The sequence below is a fragment of the Lactuca virosa genome, chromosome 6 (genome assembly GCF_052849685.1).
Source record: "Lactuca virosa cultivar CGN04683 chromosome 6, Lactuca_virosa_CGN04683_v6, whole genome shotgun sequence".
Classification (NCBI taxonomy): domain Eukaryota; kingdom Viridiplantae; phylum Streptophyta; class Magnoliopsida; order Asterales; family Asteraceae; genus Lactuca; species Lactuca virosa.
The window spans coordinates 49,549,831-49,568,338 of NC_136431.1; the positions used below are offsets into that span (position 1 = coordinate 49,549,831).

The window sequence follows — 18,508 nt, forward strand, 5'->3', positions numbered from 1 at the left end:
AAATTAATATTATAAATAAATAACTAAATAAAATTCCAAATTACCAAATATAGGGCTATGTTATCATTAAGAGAAACTGATTCTAAATTTACCCTTAAATTGATTCTAAATATACCCTTTTGAAATAATTTAACTGACAATATGCTAATTTTTACCTAATTTGATTAAATTAAGTATTTCAAATTAAATTTGATAAATCATTATTCTATTAATTTTAAATTAAATTCTGACGGAGGAGTATCTTAAATCTTAATTTCCAGTGAAGCTCGGTTCCTGAAGGGAGGATAGGGAATCTCTCGGCTGAAGAACCGGTGGTTGCGGAGGTGCTGGTAGTTGGTAGTGGAGTATACAACACATCAGTGTTTTCAAATTTCAAAGAAAAGTCAAATTCTAGAACAACCTCAATGTTCAGCTTTAACTGATGATTTCTCCCATGGCGACGCACCTGCACCTCACTCACTCTCATTTCTTCCTCCCTTCTTACAAACTCCTGTTAACGGCCGCTCCAGAACCTCGCCTTTGTCAATTCGGCGTCCATCACCGCCGCTGCCTCCTCGTCACAGATTGTGCTTCGTCACCGAATGAAACAAGGTTTGCAATTTGTTGCTTCATTTTCGATTGCATGTGCCTCTGTATGCGTTTGTTCGTGTTGATTTTTTACTAATTCGAGGTTCGTTAAACGGATTTTGTGCTTTAGAGTTGCCGGCAGGAAACCGGCGAGGACCAATGCAGATCTCTGCAACGATTTACGGGAATTTATGTCCGATGCTGGGCTTCCTGACGGACATGTTCCTTCTTTGAAGGAGCTTTCGCACCATGGCAGGTTTAGTTTCTGTAGCATTATATATCTCTTCTTCATTTCCAATTCCTTGTTTTGCACTTGAATACATGTCTGCTGATATGAATCCTTTACTTATCATGGAAAATGTTCCTGATACTAGAAATTGCTTGCAGTACCATTAGTCCATTACTCTGGTAAAGTTTGGAATGCATGATAGCCATGAATAATTTACAATTAGATGGCATTTGAGTCCCTTCTGACCTTGGTAATCATGGAGATTCAATGGAAGTCTATCATATTGGCTTAAGAAATCTGTATATCATTTGATTTCAGTTCTATCCTCACACTATACAAAAGCATACTTTATATCAGCCAGGAAATTATATGCTTTATGGAAATGGCTTCTACTTGTAGAGAATTTTTTTGAATTATTCTTTTGTTCTTACATTACTATATAGGCAAGATCTTGCTAACCTTGTGAGAAGAAGAGGATATAAACTTATTAAAGAGCTTCTTGCAGCCTCACAAGAGGTCAAAGTCAATGCTTCTTTGACTGATAATCAGGAAAATACCAATACTGAAGAAGATGAATCAACAGGTGTTTTTTTTTTCTTTTCACTTTTTACAGCATGGATAAAGTTAAACTCAAAACTCTTCTTATTAAATCATTTGTATTAAAAAGATTTAGATGAGAATGGAACAAAGTTGGCTGAAGCTGTGTTGTTGTCGAATGAAGAGACTTCCACTAAATCATCATTGCAGGAAAAGGCGATGAAATTTATTCAAAGTGGAGAACTTGAAACAATTGAAGGCAAGTCATGTTAATATGTAGATATATAATATATTTTATCCTTTGATTCATTAATTATGTTAAAAATATTTATCTCCCTTGCATTAAATTCAGCTTTTGGTGCTTCTTGATGTTCAGATTCTGCCATTTTAGCAAATGGGAGTGTTTTGTCATCCCAGCTTGTAAATTCAACATCTCAGTTGAGGTTTGCATTGTTATTATTATTATTATTTTTTGTGGGATCCATTTCAATTTATTAATTCGTATTCTTTGTAGAAATATTTCTTCCAATGATCAACTACAAAGTGCTGAGGATGTTGAGGTTATTTCATTATCTGATTTCAGATTTTCATATACGATTCTACTTACCTCTTTCTCTCTCTAAAATCTAAATCATGTTATCTTGTGTTTATGTAAGACAGATCAGAACAAAGGAGGATGAAGCTGAAATCAATCGCATCAAAGTTATACTGGTATTATATAATTATATAATTATATTCATGTTCAATAATCTAGTTATTGGATCTTTGTAGCATATCTAAATCTTGTCATTGTTTTTGATGTGCTTAGCATCACAAGGAGTTGGAATTATCTCAGTTGAAGGAACAGATTGAGAAGAACAAGGTGAGTATATGGTTTTATATGTAATGTATGCTCATTAACATTGAAATATTTCAGAATGAATCATTATAAGGAAGATTTGAAAAAATCAGTAACAATTGGTTAGTGGTTGCTACTCAGGAAGCGTTGTGTGAATTACAAGCTAAAGCTGAAACAGAGATAAATAAAGCACAGAAGCTTCTGTTGGATAAAGATGCAGAGCTACTTGCAGCTGAAGAAAGCCTTTCTGGATTAAAACAGGTAACTCCTTATTTACTAAATTACTAGTAAAAATGCCAGATATCATATGGATACATAGAAGCTTTTTGGTCTTTATCTACTGTTTATGCCATATTATGCTAACAAACATGGAATTAGGAAAATGCAGGTGGGTGGTCTATAATCTATACTCCCCCAAACAAATTTTACCGTTCAAAAGAAAAGTAAGAATCGTTGTGGGATTCCCATTTATTGGGTATACTCCCCCAAACATGATGAAATCCATTGAGCTATTCTTAGATAGTAAGTATCGTTGTGGGATCCCCATTTATTGGGTATACTCCCCTAACCAGATTTTAGTGTTCAAAAGAAAAGAGATATTTATTCTCAAGAGGAGGTTGTAATAGATACAAATCAATATGGGTGGGCAAAACCAAACCCAGAAACTGAAAAACTAAAATCAGACCAAAACTGTCGTTTGGGTTCTGGTTTCACAAACCGAAATAATCGGTTTCGGTTATTATACTGTAGAAACTGACCCAGAACCAACCTATTATATATTATTTTTGATTATTTAATATATACTATCGAAAAAAATAACAAAATAGAATGCTTGTATACACCAGGTAGTAACCAAATCGGCAAAACCCTAAATCCCTTTTGTTTTGCTTGCGTTTTTGCGATTTGACGTCTCCCACCCAACTTCTCTGTCTCAACGAACCTACCTGCTATAAGTGATTAACTTTTTTGAATGATGAAGTGAACCGAATGAGTCTCGTCTGCAACATCGCCATTCTCCATCTCTTTCTGATTCTGTCTCACAGTCGGCATCACAGGTTCACAACGCATTGTAGTATTCACAACTAATCACTCTGAGCACATTGTGAGCTTGTCATGCCGATTGTGAGACAAAATTGGAAAGAGATAGAAAATGACAATTGCAGACGAGACTCGCCTCGTCGATTCATCATTCAGAAGAGCTAATCACTTATTGTAGATAGGTTTGTTGAGATGGAGAAGCTGGGTGGGAGACTCTGTATCGCAAAGATGCAAACAAAACAAAAGGGATTTAAGATTTGCCCATTTTGTTACTACGTGGTGTATACAGACCATTCTATTTTATTTTACTTTTTTATAGTATATATTAAATAATCAAAAATAATATATAATGGGTTGGTTTCTACAATATAATAACCAAAACTGATTATTTCAGTTTTTGAAACTGGAACCCAAAATCGATGATTTTGGTTTCAGTTTCATAAGGTTTTGTAGGTTTTTCAGTTTTCAGGTTCGATTTTGCTCACCCTAGCAAGCATGATGGCAACAATTGAAGCAGATTCATGTTTGTAGTGGTAACCAAGGGCAAAATTTTGATCTGCATTTTCCTAATTCCATTGACAATAATATTAAATAAAATAAAATAAAAACCTATGAAATGCTACGTCAGGTGATATAGGTTTAAATTGGATACTTTAATGGAAGGTTTGAGTTTGTTTGGTAGGTTCAAGTTGACTACTGGGGTGAAGGTGAGAGTGTAGAGGTGGCTGGTAGCTTCAATGGCTGGAATCATGGTGTCAAATTAGATCCACAGCCTTCTTCAAACATCACAGACCCTATCGAATTCAGGTTTCCAACTCTCTTTCATTGCCAGGTCAGCATTATCACAATAATTATAATTTAACAAATAAATGTTTTTTCACCAGAAACACTAGGCTGTGGAGGTCCATGTTGTGGCTGTACCCTGGGATCTATGAGGTATATCAATATATATTTGTGTTTTGTTAACAAGAGTTATTATTATTTTTTTTTTATTAAATAATGGAAAATAAGTGCAGATAAAATTTATAGTTGATGGAAAATGGATGATTGATCCAATGAAAGAAGTGGTTGCGAGGGGATCCATACATAACAATGTTCTTCGAGTCGATAGATAGATGATATGCATATGCACCTCTTCAAACGATGACACCTGTATATAACATTGAGGTATCACAGGTTTTCTCCTTTTTTTCTAGTTTTTGAAATAATTTGAGATGACTTATTTTTAGTTATTTTTACTTTCAGATGTTAATGATTAGATAGGTGGTGATAAATGGGAGTGGCTCACAAGTCAAAGATCAAAGATGAGGTTGTATTACTATTAGATAGGCTCTTGTACAATTAATTCCCATTTTGTATGTTGTATTATTCGGAATGTGAATAGTATGTGTATGTTGATGGGAAAATAATCTGATTATTCCATGTTGTTTATATATAACATATTCTAGTATCTTAAATCTAATAATATTATTTTTTTATTTTTATTTTAAAGAGGGGTTTTTGGATTTGTTTGCTCTAAAAATAAATTCTAAGGTCAGTAGTAAAAAGAAATCTAAATAAACATCATATTTTGCATCATGTTCTACCTTTAAAATTTTAACTTCACATAACTATCTTAAAGAAACACACTCAAACATTCTCAAAATCGGTCCGATAAATATTAACAGATTATAGATACATTCATACATCGAGAAAATTGTATCAATTTACGTAGATTTTTCTTTTTTTACCTAAGGAAAAAGAAAAAAATAAAATAAAAAATAAGGTAAAGATAATATCTGAGGGGAAAGAAAGAGCTCGTTGAGACCACGTTCCTGAGCTTACCAAACAACTTATCAACCTTAAACGTGTCTCTTTCTTTGCCTTTACCCTCCCTCCCTCCCCTCCTTTCTATTTCATATTTTCATTCACTCACCAAAACAAACACACACACACAGACAGACTCGGTAGCTAATAATATATTGAAAATGGCGATGTTGAGTAGTGCGTCTGCTTCATTTCACAGACTCACCTCCTCATCTCCTTCTATTCCTACTCCATTTTTACCTTCTTCCGCTTCACTTTTACCCAAATCTACGACCAAAAACAGCAAAAATAGGGTTTATTTTTCCACTTCTGCCCTCAGGAAACCGATTCAACTCGACATTCTTCAAGAAGAAGAAACGGAAATGGTGGCGGAGGAGGAGGGTGGTAGTGAAACCGTCTTATACTCGATCTCCCCCCTCCCCCTTCTCGTAATCGCTGCTCTTCCTGGAGGTAATCGATTAACACTACTCCTAATTCCCTATTCGTTAACTGTTTTATCATTTTACTTTTATGGATTTTAGTTGCATTTTCATCACAATCGATTCAATTATAAATGTAGGAAAATAAGGGGTGTTTGGGATTGGTTAGAGCATCCACAAACCACAATCATAGATCATACCAATTCTAGAATTTATATCATTTTTATGATTTTTATATGAGTATATGTATTTGAAATTAAATTAATATATTTATATATATTATATGCACAATTTTTTACAACAAAAAAAAATAGTATAATTAGATTTAAAATAAATAAATAATATACATAGTTTTTACTACAAAAATAATTTTTTTATAAGTTTTAGAGTATTTCATATCTATTTTATATTGTAATAAACAAAACAACAAGTTTTATTTTTAATTAGTAAAATAAATGAATAAAATATATTTTTGAATTATGAAAAAGCTCTATGTAGAGAGCTTGTATATTCACAAGCAAAGTGAAAAAGAAATGAAACGAAAAAACTCTTACAATAGTTTGTTTGATTTCAACTCATTCAAATTACATTTCTAGTAATTGTAGGAAATAGCAACATACTTTACTATTTTTAGTTTTTTACAAGTATATTTTTCACCCATAATAGCAATGTACTTACATTTTTTCACCATAATAGGAACGCAATTACAATTTTCACCAATAATAGCAATGTGTAAAAGAAATATATAATATATTGTTATGAATAAAAAAAAATAAAGTATGTTGCTATTATGGGTAAAAAAGTTGCCAATTTTTGATTTTTTTTGAACGTCAGCTGGAACTATTAGATCGCTGTTTGGACCTTTCGTTGACCTCGTGAAATCATGGGATCTCCCTGGTTGGCTCGTTCATTGGGGCCACCCTGGCAATATGGTATAAATTTTTTTCCCATTTCAAAAATCATTTTTTATTTTTTTTTTCATATATAAATTAAAAAAAAATGTTATTATTATTTTGCACGTGCAGGCAGTTGTGCTGTTTGCCATGGGTGGGTATGGAACTTACTTAGGTTTTCGCATTCGCTTCTCTGATAATGTGGTAAGAATCTTATTAAAAAAATAAAAATTTTGTGTCAGATTTTATAAAATTATAAATTAAAAAAAGAAGACAAAATTAAATAACAATTGTTGGTTGTTTTTTTTTTTAACGAAATTAGGATGAGAAAGCAATGGCTAAAGACTTGCATCCGAAACTCCTTGCGGGAATGTTCTTCTTCTTTGCCCTTGGAGCCACCGGTGGAGTAACCTCTCTACTTACTTCTGATAGGCCTATCCTTGAAAGGTAAACACTTGTAATGACCATTTTACCCTTATATTCCAAAAAAAAAAAAAATCAAAATTTATAACATTCTATTTTGATTTCTTGTAGTCCTCATGCTGTAACGGGATTGATCGGTTTAACCCTTTTAGCACTACAAACAACATTGCCAACATTATTCGAGGTATGAGTTACCATATAATCTTTCAAATGAATTATGTAATTTAATGATAAGATCGTTAAAAGTTATGGATTTTTTTTTTCCAAAAATTTATGTTGTTAATGTAGGGAAATCCGGGGCTAAGAAATGTTCATGGGATTTTGGGTAGCGGGATTATGACATTGTTTCTTGTACATGCGGCTCTTGGACTTCAACTTGGTTTGAGCTATTAAACTTGAATATGAAAATCATTTTAATCTCATTGATGAATAATAATCTTGTAACAATATCGGTTGTATCCCTTATAATATAGATTTTATATAAGAGCTTTCACAATGGTCAACTCTTTCTATAGTTTATTATTTTTGATATATTATGAAAAAACTTCTTTATATATTTTCTTCAATGCAAAAACGTCTTTCTTAAAATCTTTTTGTAACAACCACACAATTATCCCCATCAAATTTTGAAAAGTTTAATAAGGTTTGGCAAAACTAACTGATAGGTGAAAACTGTAAGTTGTATCTTATATTGGTCTATAAATGTTCGAAAAAAAGTAACCGTGGATTTTTGAAATATAAAATGATAAAAACTAAAAATTTTCTAACTGTTTTTGTTTTGTTTATTTTCAAATAAAAGTTTTGAGCTTCTACTTCTTTTTTTTATTTTTATTTTTTTATTTAAATTGAGTTTTTCTTTTATAAAATAAAAATAAAAGCTTCTAAAAGTTTTCATAAATTTGTTGGTGAACATTTCTGAAGACCTTTTAAGGGCTAATTACGAAAAAACATTCTATTTTGTAACTTTTTTCGGTTAAACCATTTAATTTTCATTTGTGCTAAAAAACCACTTATTTTTGGATAAAGTTCTATTATTACCATTATGACTTTAATTTGTGTTAAAAAAACCACAAATTTAATTGTGCTAAAAACAATCACCCATAAATTGGTGGTTAAACCGAACTTTTTAAAAAATATAGTGTTTTCTTCGTAATTAACCCAACATATAAAAGGTAAAGTGGTAGCATTGAAATGTATTGCCAAAAAATGATGGTTTTTTCAGAACTTATTAGAACTTAATAGTTAAACCGAACATTTGGAAAAATGTGATGTTTTTTTCGTAATTAGCCCTAAATTGGTTAAATATAACTAAGTTTTAGAATTTAAAGTATGACTAAGGATGTTAAATGAAAATGATATTAAGATAGATACTATGGAGTTGCGTAAAGTGAACCGGACCGGTTAAAACCAAACCGACGGTCTAGAATCAATTTAAAAAAAAAAACTGAAAATCATTTTTTTTTCTTAAAAAATCAAACCGAATCGGTTTTTTAAATACAAAAAACAAATAAATTTTCATTTTTTTAAAAAACCGAAACGATTATAACCGAAATTGGTTTTTAGAGAACCGATTTTTTAAAGGGTTTATGCGACAAAAGTCATTATATATACAATCTTGTTCTGTTTTAGCCCTAACTTTATTTTTTGTTCCTCATTTGCCATTATATTTTAGAAAACGTTTCATTATCGGGCCCTTGGCCGGTCACCCACATGTCATGATGACGTGTTGGTTTGACATTTTTCCTCGGTTTGCATTTAGCCTCAACATTTACATATGAGGTTGCATTTAGCCTTAATATTTTCTTTGTTCCCCATTTACCATTATTTTTTAGAAAAAATTTCATTTTAGCCATTGGCCAGCCACAAATAGATATTTTAAAACGTAATAATTTAAAATGAAAAAAAAAAGACGAAGGCAAGAGTCGAAACTACGACTTCTCCTTGGGGGAGGGGCGTGTTAGCCACTAAGTCAATGACACTCTTTTTGTTTTATCAATGTTTGTTATATTTAATATACACATGTATTTTAAAATGAAGAAAGAAGACTTAGTGTAAGTCTTGAGTCACTGACATTTAATAAACAACATGACATGCTAATCTTTGAGACAATCAAATTGCTAATTCATTCATAACTCATCTAAGAAACAATTGGTTATTTCTAATGACATATTTGCTGAGAAACCAAATATTTCTAAAGAGTCGAGACTGCGACTTCTCCTTGTGGGGCAGGGCATTTTAGCTTGTAAGTCAATGACTTTTTTTTTTTTTTGTATTATCAGTGTTTGTTGTATTTAATACACACACATATTTTAAAATGAGGGAAAAAGACCTAGTGTAAGTCTTGACTCTGTGACATCTAACTAACAATATGACATGCTTATATTTGAATCAATCAAAATTGATAATTTATTCATAATTCATTTAAGAAACAATTGACTATTTCTAATGACATATTTGTTAAGAAACCAAATATTTCTAAAAAGTCGAAACTGTGACTTCTCCTTGAGGGGCGGGAGATTTTAGCTAGTAAGTCAATACCTCTTTTTTGTATTATCAGTGTTTGTTGTATTTAATGTACACATGTATTTTAAAAATGAAAGAAAAAGACCTAGTGTAAGTCTTAAGTCCGTGACATCTAATAAGCAATATGACATGGTAATCTTTGAGCCAATCAAAATTGTTAATTCATTTGTTACTCATCTAAGAAACAATTGGTTATTTCTAATGACATATTTATTGAGAAACCAAATATTTATAAATAATCAAAACCGCGACTTCTCCTTGAAGGGTAGGGCGTGTTAGCTAGTAAGTTAATGACTCTTTTTTGTATTATCAGTGTTTGTTGCATTTAATGTACACATGTATTTTAAAATGAAGGAAAAAGATCTACTGTAACTCTTGAATCTGTGACATCTAATAATCAATATGACATACTAATCTTTAAGTAAATCTGTAAGAGCCCCATCTTGCACGTATCACAATATTGTCCGCTTTGGGCTCCCGACACGAAAACTTCCCAGGGGGTCACCCATCCCTGGATTGCTCTCGCCCGGGCATGCTTAACTGCAGAGTTCTTATGAGATCTGCTGCCCTCACGGCTTTAAAACGCGTTGTGATAGGGAAGGTATCTACACCCCTTATAAGGAAATGTTTCGTTCTCCTTCCAAGCCGATGTGGGATCAGGTGCAACCTACCTTCACCCCCCCATCATAGGGTTCGACGTCCCTGTCAAACACATCGACCCGTGCCTTAGCTCTGATACAATTTGTAACAACCCCCTCTTGCACGTATCACAATATTGTCCGCTTTGGGCTCCCGGCACGAAAACTTCCCAGGGATCCACCCATCCCTGGATTGCTCTCGCCCGGGAACGCTTAACTGCAGAGTTCTTATGGGATCTGCTACCCTCACGGCTTTAAATCGCGTTGTGATAGGGAAGGTATCTACACCCCTTATAAGGAAATGTTTCGTTCTCCTTCCAATCCGATGTGGGATTAGGTGTAACCCACCTTCGCCCCCCATTATAATAATTTGTTATTTCTAATGACATATTTGTTGAGAAACCAGATATTTCTAATGACATATTTATTGAGAAACCAAATAAATGATAATTTTTATTGGCTCAAAGATTAACATGTCACATTGTTTATTAGATGTCTCGGACTCGAGACTTACACTAGATCTGTTTCCTTCATTTTAAAATACATATGTACATTAAATACAACAAACACTGGTAATACAAAAAAGAGAGCCATTGACTTACTGGCTAACATACCCCACTCTCAAAAAGAAGGCGTAGTTTCGACTCTTGCATTCGTTTTTTCCTTTTTCCTTTTAAGTTATTATGTTTTAAAATACCTATTCGTGACTGACCAATGACTAAAATAATTTTTTTTTCTAAAAAATAATGGGAAATGGGGAACAAAAAAATGTTAGGGCTAAATGGAAACTCATACATAAATGTTGAGATTAAATGCAAACCAAGAAAAATACGAAACAGACACGTCATCATGATCTGTTGTTGGTGACCGACCAATGACCCGCAAATGAAATGTTTTCTAAAATATAATGACAAATGAGAAACAAAAAAGAAAGTTGGGCTAAAACAAAACAAAATTGTATATATAATGAATTTTGTCGCATAAACATTTTTTTAAAAACCTAAACTAATTTGTATGTGCACCTCTAGTGTAACATGTTATAATAAAATAAATTAATGGGCCAAAAAAAAAAAAAAAAACACACCAAAATATTTTCCTCTCCAGTAAGCTGCAAAATAACCTCTCAAGTCATCACAACATGGGCTCCCGTGTATCGGCTTTATATTTCACCTAACTAAATATATTGTAGTATAACTGCCATGTAATTGATTGATTGTGGTGTAATGTGTCAAGTAAAGTGAGTTTCTTATGTATAAATTACGTAAATTTATGTTATATTTTATTGCTAAGAGGCTCAATGCTTTACATGTAACAACCATCTCTTGTAAGCATTTTCATTGCATTTAAAATATTTAAAAAGTTCGAGTGTTTGCAAATTTAATCTACAGAAAGAAATTAGGGTTTTCTATATAAATATCCTCAATTTTCTTGAATTTTTACGTTTTTAGTCTAAGTATGATTTTTTTTCCCGGTTTTATTCCATATGCTCTCCAACTTGTTAATTTAACCATTTATACCCATTTCCATGGTTTCTCCATTTTCCCCTTAGCAAGAAAACTCTCAAGTTTGTAGGGTTGTTACAGTTTTACTTTAAATCTATTTTTTTTTTTTAAGTTTTACCCATAAATTTTATTCAACTTGTTAATTTTACCATTTTACCCTTTTCTTCAGTTTCTCTCTTTCCCCTTCACACAAATGTATTTTATTCAACTTGTTAATTTTACCATTTTACCTCCCTTTCTTTTTAACCACAATGAACCTTTTTAACCATGACAACAATATAGGTTTGTTGGACCATAGACCTAAATAACCCAAATATATATAGCCTAACACAAGTTGGATCATCAACTACAAGGAAGAGGAAGAAAGTGGGAATAATGTAAAATTAAAAAGTTGCATGAAAAATATGTGGTAAAACAAAAAAATGTAATTAAGTTAAACCCATATAAACTCTGCAAAAGTAAGTTTTTATTTATTTATTTATTTATTTTATTTTATTTCCCTCAAGAAAAATAGAGAAACCGAGAAAAAAAAAAGATAAAATTAATTGCATGGAAATTATAAACGTATTCAAGGTAAAAACACAAAATTCCAATAAACTTAAGGGCTTTGCTATAAAATACCCAAATAATAGATATTTTGAAGATATAAAGTAATCGAGTATAATTTATTTTATAAGTTAAAGGCAAAAGTGACATAGATGATTAATGGGTTATCTACAGAAAAGTCCCAAATTTTTTTCAAAAGTTTCAAAAAAGTCATAAAAGTTTTTTTTTTGAATAGAAAAGTCATAATATTTTGATTTTTTGCCTAAATTAACGAAAAAGTTATTTTTTATATTTGAACAGCAAATGATAGATTATATGATTTTTTCAAAATATTATGACTTTTTTGTTCAAATTTTTTTTAGGACTTTATTGAAATTTTTGAAAAAAAATTTGAGACTTTTTTGTAGATAACCCATGATTAATTTGCAATATAACAAAGTTGGAGGGCAAAACGTGCATTTCCTTTTTGTTCTTCTTGCTTGCATAAATAAACCCGTGAGTAATTGGAAATAATTTGATTAAGGGGCTGTTTGATTTGAGTCTGCCCCGGTCCGGTCAGACTATTTTGGCTGACTCGGTCCGGTCGGCTTGTTTGATACAACCATTTAAGCCATTGACTCGGTCCATATACTCCTGAATCGGTCGTTCAAAAAAATGTCGCTGACTGGAAACGAAATCTCATTCTCCCTTATTTGCCCTTCTCCTTCTCCTTGCCCACACTGTTTCTCACGCCTTTCTCCGGACGTTCTTCTGCACCACCTCCATCAATTTCTTTTCAGTTGCAATCCATTGATTGTCGATTTTTTTTCTGATTCTATCAATTTCAATTGTGTCGATTTCACAAAATCAAATGTGCCGATTGTATCACAAAATCAAATGTGTTGATTTCAAATGTGTCGATTGTATCAATTTCAACTGCGACACCACCTTCGGTCCTCCACGTTCTTTTGCGACACCATCTCCACGTTCGCTGCGGCCGGCGCCTCAAGCACAACCATCGACCTCCGCCGCTCCTAAGCCAACGCCTTCAACCAGCGCCTTCAACCACACTTCAGGTACATGTATTTCTCGGATTTGTTTTCAGAAATCGGATGATCTTTTAATTTCTTTGTTTTTTTTTTGAAAAGTTGGATTTATGTATATCAGTATGTTGGTACTTCTCGAAATCAGACCTAAAATTTGATCAATTCAGTTGTCACTTAAGACCTTAAATTTGATGCCTGCTTTTGTTCTTAGATTGAGTATTTAATTTGTCACATTTTATGTTGGATTCTTGCTCAGACATCTCCTATGTAGGAGTGTTCAAGGATGGAAAATGTTGGGGGTAATGATGTGAAAATGGTGTTAAAAGGAAAATATGACATAAAGGTTGCCAATGGTGAAATGGTTTCATGTACATCAATCCTTGCTTTTGTTGCAAACAGTACATACATTGTCACTAGCTGCACACTTGTAAAGCTTAGAATCTTTTGCCATCTTGCCCTTTTCTAACCACTATAAATGTGATATTTGAAAGGTATTTTGGTTATAGGTGCTAGATATCCAAAAGGGTAGCATTGGAATGAATTCTGGAAAAACAACTTTGTGTATTTAAACATTCAAGATTTTGCAATTAGAATGAATTCATGTAAGAAGAAAGGGGGAAATGTTGATTGTAGCATTGAGATTCAACTTGCATTGGTTGAAGAGAATGATAAGATCAAAAGTTGTTATTGATGACTTGAAGGTGTGGCAACCACAGATTGTTCAAGATGTAATGAAATGAAATGTTGTATTCTTATAATTTATTATAGTTAGAGATGTAATTTATGTTTCAATTTAGGGATATTGAGTTTGAATATTTGTTTAAAAACTTTTGTTTAGTAAAGGGCATAGAAAATAACAACATACTTTGCTTTTTTTTTTTACCAATATAAACAATATATAGCAATGGGTATGTCAAATAATTGTAAAAATGTTTAGTCAAATCTTTAGATGTTAAAGTTTGATGTGTTAAATTGTTGTAATTATTTAGATTTTTTTAAAGTACATTGTTGTAATAGAACAAAAGGGTAGTATGGTCATTTTCATCATTCAGCATAGTCAGTCAAATACATAATCAAACATCCAAGTTACAGTCAGAGCTAGACTCGGTCAGAATTCCGACTCAGTCAGCTTCTGACTCAGTCAGATCTTACTCAATCAGCAACTATCAAACAGCCCCTAAAGCAAGTTAAAGTTCTTGAAGATTAAAAGTCGGTGAACTAGAATTTTGAAGACAAATAAATGATTTGAAATTTCGAATGATTCAATGTTCAATTTTTTTAATGCATTTGGATTTTTGGCAAAGAAATGTTGAAATTCGTTAAAAATATGGTAGAAATTTCTTAGAAGTATATTTTAAAACATGTATAGATAATTTAGACTGTAAGGTGTTTGTAAAGACAAAGAAAAACTTGAAAGAACTCATTTTAGCTATAAGCACTAATTTAATGAAAAAAAAAGAAGGTATTAAATCAATCTATGAACATTAGTTACAGAAAGAAGAAAATAGAAAGTAGAAGAGATTTTTTAAAACAAGGTTGTATAGAACTAGAAGTTTGAATGTAATTATGTAAATTATTTTTGATATGTAAGAAAGTTTGATAGAATACAAACTCACACTAGTGGTTTATTTATTTTGTAAAATTAAAATGGTATTTATATTTATTTTGTATTCATTCGTTGATATATAGGAAGGTGATCATATTGTGTATTAAAGATTAAAGATATGATTGTGAAATTCAATCAATCATTCCAAACTATTTTAAAATATCCACAACACAAAACCTAAAAATAAAAATTTGAATATTTGAAAGAAAAGCTATTGTTTAATTTTCGAATTGCTGGAAAAATTTCGCAATTGTTTTTATTAAGTTACGATCATATTTTGATATTTTTTGTGGTTTAATTATTATATTTTTACTCGGTCAATCATCTATTTTTGGAAGATATTTTTTTCGTTATGATCTGTGATCCCTCTACGATGGATTAGTAGTTGTTAACGTGAGATGACAATCTTATTAACCTACATGACATCTTATGAATTTTTATAAATATCTAACTATATGAAATGACTTTCTTATTTACCTCTATTAGGTGTGAGACCCATGTATTATATGAGTTAATTTAAAAAAAAAACTAAATATAAATGTCAAAATATTTAAGAACTTTGAATTTATAAACAAATAAGAAAAATAATGAATTATTATAATGAAAATGTTTTTTATCTTTTAAATTTAAACAAATAATTTAAATAAATAAAAGAAACTAAAGATCTTTAATTTTGAGACTTTTGAAATTAAAAGGTAAGTTCACTAATGAAATTGATATTATATTATTACTACATTTATTGTAATTATTACATTAAAATATTATATGAAATTTAATTAAATAGAAAAACTCATAAAAGAAAAAAAAAATAATTCAAAATAACCATAAAATGACATTTGATAAATTGAATGAGGGTGTTATAAGTGGCAAAAAGAACTTCATTTATTAGAGATGATATAATATGTGTATAACGTGCTAAATCTAATGAGAAGTTTTTTCTTGGAAGAAATATACTAATTCAGAGAGTATGTTCAGAGTATGTTCATCAGAAGTTATATTAGTTTTAACTGTGGTGACAGTTGAAATATCTTTAAAAATGGGTGATTGTGATCGACTTAAAACAAATATAATGGTTAAACTCGAAAAAAGGGTTGATATGAAGTGACTTTTATGTATATTGTCCATTTCAAAATTCTTACAATTTTGAAATATTAATAATCATTGATTATAGTTATTATTTTTATAATTATATTTACTTGTGAATTATATAAAATATAAAAAACAATAGTTCATGAATACGATAGCTTAAAAGAAGATTCTCCCAACAATACTGCCTCACTCCCTGTTGACAATTCCCATGACCCCAAAATCCATACCCACTTTTGTGAAAAGGAGATTCGCCCACATATACCGACGATATTCAAATTAATCATGGAAAACAAGCACATGCTCCTATAATTGTATATGGGTTTCAACCCACTTTCTTCGTTACAAAACGATTGATCCTTGTGTACATCAAGTGTTCAAACAGTATGTTCATAAAGTGTTTGATAAAATGCGTTAAGGAAACTTGATTTGTTAAAACATGATTGTACTTTGCGTATGCTAAGTGGGAGTGGGGCATATGAGTATGGGTCATGTAATGTTTGATTTGATGCATATGGTCATTCACACCAAGCTTGTAAAAAAGGTGATGTTTCAATAAAACTTGTGATACGTATATGAAATTACCATTGCAATGTTATATCCAAAGCTATTAGGATCATGATTTTATCTATCAGTTTATGTTTTGCACGATTATAAAAAAATCTCTCTAATATGAACTTGGTCTTCAAAATTTCTCTTAGAAATAACATTTAATAAAATAAGCATATTACAATATACAAAATTCAAAAAAGATAACTATGTCATGTAACCCCAAACCGGATAATAAATTCGAGTGTGACACTTACTCTCACGATTAACTCTAATAGTATATGTCTCAGACTGAGGGAGGGACTTAATAGTGTAACACACTAACAAGCCCACAAGAAGCGCAGTGACCCTACTCAAACTATACCATAAATCGGGCTAAGCAACTGCTCTCAAGGAGCTAGAGTGAGGGTCATGCCTAGCTGCGACATAGTCGAACTTAGGATAAATCTGGAGCACCAAAAGTGTCTCACCTGATTCTAACATATGACCGTGCATGCCACCAATGATCACCTACAAAAACATGTCATGATAGTATTGTGTACGATGAGATAGACATTGTCTTCCTCGCAAATACTATAAATACCTCCTCCATAGGAGGTATCAACAAATAATAACTTAAAAATTAGAGTGTAATCCCGAGACAAACCCCCGAATTACGGCTAACCTTATCATTTCTTTGTGATCAACATTTCTTTGATCGATTAGCTCAAACAACAAGACTCCAAGCCCTCCATCCTTCCATCAATAACCCTTTCCATTCGGGACTTGGTTGGATTAGCCTCAAAGTTGATGCTTCTCAATATAGGTGGTTTGTGGGACAACTGATTTACCTCATCGTTACACAAACAGACATAACTTACTCGATGAATCAACTCAACGATTTTTGAGCTGTCCACGACAAACCCATATGGATGTTGTGTTTCGTGTTCTTTGGTAGATGAGCAAGTTTTATTTCTACTGATATGTGCATATTTAATCATGTATTTTGTGTATATTTCTAATACTTTTAGCTACAATTATGCTTATTTTGGGACATAAGGTACTTATTATGTTTAAAATTTGTTTTGTAGTAGCAAAGACATGCTCGAAATGAAAAGGAAGCAAATGAGGAGCTGGAAGCAGGAAAGAGTGAGCCAATACAATTGAAGACAAAGAAGACATAATTTTTGAAGCCCACGACATGGTTACTCTCCACCACGCCGTGCCAATTGGAAGATTCGCGACCAATGAGTTGAGTTGGAGAATACGAGATTTCATAGAAAACCACGACGTGGTGCCTATTCACCACGCCGTAGGGATCAGATTTATGGAAACTATATATATTCGAACATTATGTCGAATGGAGACTTCTGGCCGATTTTCTGAGAGGGATTGCGACTAAAACTCTCTGGAAACCCTGGGAAAGATTAGAGATCGATTTGAGCTCAAGAGTTGAAGAGATTTAGAATAAATCTACATAGATCTATTCGGTTTGCTAAGCATTACTCATGTCTAGTCTAAATTTCATTGATTTAGTGTGTTTTTTCTGTTATTAAAAAGAGGTTAGAAATCTTATACTTCTGTTTGGTGAAGATGAACTTGATCCTTATGTGTTGATTTCGATTTATGGTTGATTTATGTTGATTTTACTTGTGTTTGATAATTAAATTCCTAGCATGTTGATGTTCTAGTTTATATTGCTTATTAATCAAGTTCCGTGTGATAGATGATCATTCTAGTTGCATGAATTTGTTACCTAATTGTTTATGATTATTAAATAATTAGAGCTAAGATTAATCACATCTTAGATTAGGTAATTAAAGCTAGTAACTTTAATAGTGTTAGAGAGCATAATCAATCATAATTTGTGCTTGATTGCTTGACTTGATCATAAGAAAGTAACTTTTAAATCTATCATTCATAGTCCAAATTGTGCTTATATCGATTTTGTGTTTAACATGTGCTTGATCATTGCATGGTAATTCATAAATTGGTAAATCTAGGTATTAGATCATAATAGCTAGTAAATTAATTTGTAATCAATATAATTCATCCACTAGAAATCAACCATAGGAGAGAGGGAAATCAGAACTGAATAGAAGTATTCTTTAAATCTTGAAGTAAAAGTCGTTTTTCTTGCTTGTTTAGTTTTAATAGTTATTAGTTCATAATAATTTGATTTAAGTTCTCCTGATCTTGCAAAATCAGTAAAAACCCCAATTTAAAGTTTGTTTTCTTAGTTTAATTAGAAGTAGTTATTTTATGAATTAAATTTCGTTCACTGTGTTCGAAACTCGACTTACC

General features: G+C 31.6%; 2 protein-coding genes across 5 annotated transcripts; both read left to right on the top strand.

The window, feature by feature from the left end:
• The first annotated feature begins 244 nt into the window (after nt 1-244).
• Nucleotides 245-4,700, top strand: LOC145122587 (5'-AMP-activated protein kinase-like protein). 4 transcript variants are annotated; one of them, XM_079058160.1, is made up of 13 exons: nt 247-591; nt 698-823; nt 1,240-1,379; nt 1,470-1,592; nt 1,710-1,776; nt 1,848-1,893; nt 1,994-2,044; nt 2,142-2,195; nt 2,313-2,432; nt 3,892-4,016; nt 4,094-4,145; nt 4,226-4,376; nt 4,455-4,700. In XM_079058160.1, exons 1-12 carry the CDS (start codon nt 422-424, stop codon nt 4,322-4,324), a joined length of 1,173 nt encoding a protein of 390 aa, XP_078914286.1. In that variant the 5' UTR covers nt 247-421; the 3' UTR covers nt 4,325-4,376; nt 4,455-4,700. The 4 variants fall into 4 exon arrangements, with proteins under 4 accessions (XP_078914287.1, XP_078914288.1, XP_078914286.1 ...); XM_079058159.1 differs by having other exon boundaries at nt 248-591; nt 1,464-1,592; XM_079058161.1 differs by lacking the exons at nt 4,094-4,145; nt 4,226-4,376; nt 4,455-4,700 and adding an exon at nt 2,550-2,693 and having other exon boundaries at nt 245-591; nt 1,464-1,592; nt 3,892-4,004.
• A 389-nt stretch (nt 4,701-5,089) lies between these two features.
• LOC145118955 (translation initiation factor) lies at nt 5,090-7,246 on the top strand. The gene is made up of 6 exons (XM_079054605.1): nt 5,090-5,465; nt 6,269-6,366; nt 6,460-6,531; nt 6,650-6,774; nt 6,862-6,934; nt 7,039-7,246. Exons 1-6 carry the CDS (start codon nt 5,177-5,179, stop codon nt 7,141-7,143), a joined length of 762 nt encoding a protein of 253 aa, XP_078910731.1. The 5' UTR covers nt 5,090-5,176; the 3' UTR covers nt 7,144-7,246.
• The last annotated feature ends 11,262 nt before the right edge of the window (nt 7,247-18,508 follow it).